Source organism: Centruroides sculpturatus, unplaced genomic scaffold (assembly GCF_000671375.1).
Source record: "Centruroides sculpturatus isolate CEXI.00-Female unplaced genomic scaffold, Cexi_2.0 scaffold2025, whole genome shotgun sequence".
Classification (NCBI taxonomy): domain Eukaryota; kingdom Metazoa; phylum Arthropoda; class Arachnida; order Scorpiones; family Buthidae; genus Centruroides; species Centruroides sculpturatus.
Genome location: NW_019386866.1, coordinates 50,193 through 57,457, shown reverse-complemented (window position 1 = coordinate 57,457; position 7,265 = coordinate 50,193). Strand labels below are relative to the sequence as shown.

General features: G+C 33.6%; 1 protein-coding gene across 3 annotated transcripts in view; it reads right to left on the bottom strand.

Annotated features, from left to right (window-relative positions):
• Positions 1-3,106: 3,106 nt before the first annotated feature.
• Positions 3,107-7,265, bottom strand: part of LOC111615869 (zinc finger protein 813-like) — a 26,727-nt gene continuing 22,568 nt past the window's right edge. For all 3 annotated transcript variants that reach the window (XM_023357311.1, XM_023357310.1, XM_023357312.1), the window contains one exon: positions 3,107-3,610. In XM_023357311.1, coding sequence (XP_023213079.1) covers positions 3,521-3,610 — 90 coding nt within the window. In that variant the 3' untranslated portion in view covers positions 3,107-3,520. The remainder of the gene's footprint in view (positions 3,611-7,265) is intronic.

Here is a 7,265-nt window from a genome sequence, read left to right as displayed (position 1 = left end):
CGGGGCAACTTCGTCAATTTCTCTCTTCTTGTAAAGTTGTAATTATTTTAATTATTTTTATTTCCAAACTGATTTTAACCAGTTCTATAGTAAGGTAACATTCCAATAGACAATATGCAAAGCTTTTTTTTCAGTTTACAGCAGTATTTATTACACAAAATTTAAGTAAAGCTTAACATGCCGATCTTGCCCCGATCTCCGCTAAATAATAATTGAGAATCAATCTTTCAGGAACCACTTGAAGGATAATTTGTAGTAATTATTTGTTACTATTGTAAAAAACATCATAATGAAAAGTAACATCTTAAAGAAATGATTACGTTGCTCATCAAAATTACGTAACTTCGTTATTTATAAATGAACAATGGAAATTATTGGTTTATATCTTAAAAAGTATACATACTTTTATTTATGTAAATTAGACTGAAAGGACAATTAGTTAAAAAGCCATTTATAATTCTTCATCTGCTAAGTGATTATTTTTGATTAACGCTTATATTAACTCTACTGTGTGTTTATTACAAGCAAAGACTAATAAAACAAACTGAAAGCTGAAAAATAAAGTTAAAACACAATTATTATCTATTCAAACGAAAATCTGTAATTGTTAACTTTAACTTTATTTTGTCTGTATTAACAAAGGTATTTATGCAACCGCTTGTGTACACTTTATGATACTCATGCAAAAGTTTATCTAATAATTTATTGATAAGTAATTAAATGTTATTGCTTACCCGAAATGAAAAGTTTCTGACAAACACTTGTATTGATATTTATTGTATCCGTATTGAATTTGTCTGGTTAACTCTCGTGAACCATGCAAATTGCTTTCGTCGTGAAAGCTTTTCACTTTGGGGACTTTAATGACAAATAATGCCGGGAATTTTAAAAATTTCATTCCTTTGTTTTTGAGTGAACTAGCATTATAACCAAGTACATAACAATTTACCATACTTTCATTTACGACGAGCGAACAACACAAGAATTCTACCTAAAGCGCGAATAAACATACATCAAACGCAAACAAACCACAAAGATGGCGCCAGACAATCGCAAATGCTCATGACGTCACTTGTAATGTCGACTTCAAATCTCTTTATACTTGTGTTTCGGAGTTGGAAAAAACTTACTTAATTGTCTAGTGGCATAAATGCAGCGAGCACACTAACACAATTTAACAGGCACAGTAAAAATTTTATGTTAGACGTACTTTTACCTTCTCAGCTATTATGTCTAGATAACAAGGGAAGCTATTTTATATATTACTACTACCTGTTACCCTCGACTTCGCTCGCGCAAATTTTGCAAGCAAACCCTGTTTATATTAAGTATTTCAACAACCATAGTAATTGTTATATATCACCTACCAGAAGTCGCGGGTAACAGGTAGTAATACACCTAAGTACTTAATGAAGACTAAACGTAGTTGAAAACAAAAGATCGCATCCAAAATAGTGTAGTAGAAGCTGTTCTTCAGGGTTAAGCCTTAATGCTCTCCCTCTCCCCCCGCGGGGGAAATTTCTAAAAATTCCTTCTTAGTGTGCGTTTTCATGACGTACCCTAACTGTGTACCAAATTTCACCTGTAGGTTCTGGAACAGATCCTACAGGTTCTGCAAGAGGTCTGTCAGTACGGAATGTGATCACTTTTTCAGAAAAATCGTCCTACAACGTCGAGTCATGCCAAGAATGTCATTATCTATGACGATTTGAGGTATCTGGCCATTCATGTTCATACGTTTGAATAGGCAGACGTGCGTAGCTGTTAAAGGTTCCAAAAGGATCATGCACAGTAAACTGAACGTCTCTCAAGCATAAACCATATATGCTAAATGGAATTCAAGTCGTGATTTCGCTAGCCTATTGATACGAAGCAGTGTTTTAGAATAATACTACAGATGAATAATGTACTGGTCGACGATGCGAATTTTTTAACCTCGCAAATTATCGTGCATAAAAATAGCATCAGGATCTAGGGGAGCACGCATGGGGTGAGCAAGGGCACCTCCAAACAAAAAGGTTAGGAAAATAGTAAATTTTCCAAAAATATTTTCTTAATTAAAATTCATATTAATTTATATTGTGTCGTCTATTTCTATATTACTTAGGAATTAACGGTCACATAAAATGGGAATGTTATGGAGTTTGCATTAAAAATCTTTTTATCGTTAAACTCAGCTTCCTCAAAATTGAAACCTGACTGCGCCACTGCCACGGTTCATATGTGCGAACATATTACGCAAGGACGTCGTCTCTATACCGCGCTGCATTCGCACTGCTGCAAGGAAAGATGTGGAGAATGGATATTAGAGTGGGCGCTGTCAGCAAAGTCAGTTTTATAAATTGCAACGATCATATTTTCTTCAAAATTATTTCGGTAATATCATAATTTATAATAATCATAATTGCAACTTATAGAACTGTTTCTAAGTGTAGCACATTTTTTGATATAGTTAAATCAATTATTTTGACTAAAGTCTTATCGACTGCTGATTATTGGTAATTATAATAGTGACTTAATAAAAGAACACTCTTCGTGTGTTAATAAATTAATAAACTTTTGTTATTCTGAAAATTTAACAATAATAGCACATCATAATCAACAGACTCGAAATACACTCGTTGGTTGACTATGGTTTAACCAACGTTCTTGAGTGTAGGTTTTCCACCCATGCAAATTCACTCCCATTCCTGTTTGTTTCCTTGGACCTCTTTGGTCACAAACACAATAAGGAAACAAAAGATCAACAAATACTCTATGAAATCTCCGTGGCGTGCTTTCTACTCGTGTTTTTCTTGGAATTATTACTACACTTTTGATTTGTTATCTGAACAGTCAGTTGAATATTAACTGAGAAAGGTCTGCTACTCTTTTTCGGAAAATCGCCTATTTACGAAATGATGTATAGTTAAAACGCTTCAAAAAAGAATAAAACATCTGTACACCTACAAACAACTCAGACTCTGTCAAAAGCTGGAATTATGTTTAATTTTATCTGTTAGTTGTTTCTTCGATGTTTAGATCTTTTGGATTTCGTAAGGCAATAAATGTGTAAAGAATAACTGAATAAGTTTTATTTCTTTCGAATATTATGAAGTTTCTATCAAATAATTTTTGCTATAAATTAAATTAGATGTATACTTTCTACGACGATTTCACATATATCGCGAGCTGTCACTGAGCTTCCTGTCCCGATAATTCAATTTTTCCTCCGTTATTAGATATCAAAATATTAATAATCCGAAATCTTATTAATTTAATAAATTTTGAGAATTTGTTGTCCAGAATTAATTATTCTGACGGATGGGAGTTTCTTTCGTGTTCTTTAAGCGAAACTTCGTCTAAAAATTGTTCACTACAGAATGGACATTCCAATTTAATTTCTTCCACGTCCATTTCTGGGAAATATCTCACTTGCGAGGAATTTTCCCGTTGCATAATTCTTGAATTGACGTTAATAGTTTCAAGGAGTTCTTCACAGTCTTTTAAAGTAAAAAGATTCTCTTCTGATGACATTTTTTCAAATTCTATTGACTCGGGTATTTGAAAACTTGTTGATTGGTTGTTCAAACGATTCTTTCTGCTGTTGTTGAACGTCCTGTGTACTTTTCTGAAAATAAATAACATTAATATATTTTGATGATATGAAACCGTGCTTTGCTATTTGTTTATGCTTCTGACACAATATAGTGCTATAAATTAAGACACTTGGCGGATTTTTTCATCTTTATTTAGTTGAAATTTAGTTCAACTAAATAAAGATGAAAAAATCCGCCAAGTGTCTTAATTTNAATGTGGCAGTCTTTGAAGCATATCAACTGTGCAAAAAGAGGGCTAAATGTACTCAATGTTAACAGTAAATGCTGTTTTATTATGTCGATATTCCACACTAAAAAATGTGAGGGTCAGGGAATTTGGACAAAGTTGGTCAGGGAAAATCAGGGAAAGTCAGGGAATTCAAAACAAAAATTTGAGTAGGAACCCTGTATATAAATATGTATTCGATCATTTTTACTTTTCCGGATGTTATAGCCTATATAACAGAGGAAAAGTGTAGCGCTCGGTCAAAAAATGACCCCCTCCCAAATTTTTACATTTTTGGACTCAGGACACCGTAAAATTTCGAGATATGCAAAAGGTTGGAGGTTTTTTCTATATGTGTGGATGTTAGACTGTGTGGGGGGACATGATTTTGTTCATTCTGTTTGAAGCCCTTTCTCACATCATTGTTTATTCGTCAATAAACCATTTTCAGTGGTAACCAAAATAAGTTAATATATTCGGCAAATTATTGATAACTTTAGCTTTACATTAAGAGTTAGTTACTACTTCGATAATCAATAGAATCAATACAATTTATTAATGTAACATAATGATTTAAGTCTCAATTGAAGAAGATAATTTCTGTTGATTGCATTACAAGGAAAACACAGAAGGAAGATTTCTTACGAAGCACAAGTCGAGATTTCTCAGATATTTTTTTTTATTTGAAAAGAAATTTAATGTGTACTTTAATAACGAATATTAACTCGAATCTCTTTTTCAGGTTTTCAATGAAGGTTTACTTTTCTGGGGCAAAATGTCGAAGAATTTCCAAAATAATTAGTTTTAACATATTTAATATGATGTAGATAGTATTGTTTTAACCTTATACTCGTATCTTGCTTTACAGAGCTTTTTGTTATTTACAGATTGACCAATTAAGAGCATTTCTAATAAGAGCTGAATAATGTGTTAAACTTTTGTTTACGGAAGATCAAAACTGAAGCCAGTGATAAGAATTCATACAAGAATGCATCAAAGGAGAAAGTATATTTCGTGCAAAGGATGAAAAGCAGAAAATTAAATGAAAATAATTATATATATATTTTTTGCAAACAGCATATAATTATTGTGTATAGAAAAAAACACTGTATAAATGACATTAATTTGTAACAGTATTTATGCCTGTTGGTAATATTTGTGAACAGTGGTGTATGCTGTTAGTGTTTTTTGTGGTGAAATCACGGGAATATATTGTAACACTTAAATTTTAATTTAAGGAAACTTGTGAAAAAATTGCAAACTAGTTTTCTATCTGCACGTTAAAAGTAGTGCTTAAATTTAGATATTTTATTGAGAATAAATTGAAGATAGTTTTGATCTTTAGACAATGCTTTTAATATTTATATTTTACCGTATTTTACAGGTTTAGATAATCAGAAGGCAAGGAATGGGAGGTATCGATGTGACAGTTGCAAGAAAGAATTCACTTCGAAGTATAATTTAAAAAGTCATCAAAGGATTCACACTGGAGAAGGGCTCTTGTCTTGCAAATTGTGTAATCGTCAGTTCATCCATTCCAACAGTCTACGATACCACCTCAAGACTCACGCCAGGGTGAAACCCTTTAAATGTGATCATTGCAAACGAAGTTTTGCACAGAGAGGAAATTTGATTGAACATCTGCGAACTCACTCAGGAGAGAAACCATTTACCTGTGATCATTGCAAACATAGTTTTGCACAGAGAGGAAGTTTGATTCAGCATCTCCGAGTTCATACAGGGGAAAAGCCATATTCGTGTACTTATTGCTTAAAAAAGTTTCGTTTTCAAAGTAATTTAAATTCTCATATTATTACATATCATAATAATAATAATGAATAACGGTATTTGTTTCGGAAGAAAATGTTAACAAAAGTATTATTTGTATTAATATTCGTATTTAGATCTTATTCAAGCGTTTTTTTGTTTTTAAGTTGAAGTTTTATTTTCTTCATTTGTAATTTTTAAGATACGTTTGATTTTATGTAATCGAATAAGAAATGTTTCGTAAAATTATTTTTTAATAAATTCAAATTTAAAATACATTGTCATAAGTACAGTACGTGTATCATTTAGTTCGGTAGAGTTCAATTCCTTTAGTCAACAATAACTCATTTAGTGTTGCTATAATAATCCTATGCAACAATCAAACGAAATTGTAACCTTGTTTACTCGCAATGATCTGTTGTTTTGTATCGTCATATATGAATCGGAAATCGATTACACTGCATTGTATTTATATTGTATGATTAACATTGTATGAAATTTATTAAAAATCTTAATGAAAGATTTTTGAATCGGTAAGATCTGAGAGGAGATGCTAATTGGTAAAGTTAGTCGTACTTTGTTTGAAATTGCTCTGGCTAAAGTAGAATTGGCCCTCAACACAAAAATCTTTGCAGTATAAATGTCGCATATCACGGGATAAAACGCACGTTTGCTACGTATCTGTTTCTGGTCTAGCTTACGCTTTGTTGTAAATCAAGAGTCGTAGGCTAAAGGAGAATTTGGTGACATCATAAACTTATTTGGTTTTGACAACAAATTACTACTCTTACAAATCTTTATAGGTCTATAACTATCTTACAAGTGGCTGTGTTTCCTTTGTTTATATCCTCTTTCATAACACTCCTGATAAGCATTTGGGTTGTGGTCACTCTCATACCCAATGTTGAATGTTGGCACCCAGTCTGGTGATGAAATCATAAAATGAGGAAGGTTTTTCTTTGAGGTAAAAAGATCTTTTCAATAGTATATTATTATTTTAAAAAATTACCATTATGGCATGTTATATATAGGGGAGATCGGGGCAACTTCGGCATGCGGGGCAAGTTTGTTAAGCGCTTTTTTTAAAAAACAAATTAAAAGAAGACTTTGGTTATAGGATAGGTGTGAGGCCAGCCGATTAGGGGTGAGGTGTTTTCGACAGCCGAGCGGTTAATACTGTCGTGTGGGCGCAGAATGACTCACCGAGACAGGTTTACCATATAAAACCGTTTAATAATATACATAAATTGTTCTTACAACAATTCAAGAAGTCAGGCGAACGCCTATCCCACGATGGGTTACTAAAACAGTTCCCAAACAACACGGAAAAGTTCGACAGTTCGATCGGTCCTTGGGTGTTTCGCACGTCGGACGCAGAGAACGATGTCCCCGGAGCACGCACCAGCACTTGTCGCGATGTCCTCGGTTAACGAGTTGAACCTCGGCGATTCTGGACAGAACGGGTTGTCGAAACCAGCTCCTAGGGCGTCGAAAGAGCCTTCGTTGTGTCTCTGTCGTGAGCACCAAATCCCAGCAGGGTAGCGCTACGCACCAAAACCCAAGACCCCGTAAAGTTCCCGAAAACGCGGTTTTATCAATTTTTCCACCGCGGTCGCCTCTCCATTGGTCTCTCCTCGTCACATGGTGACAATTCGAAACTCCAGGAAGGGCGCGGGAGAGTTCAACGTCGCGTC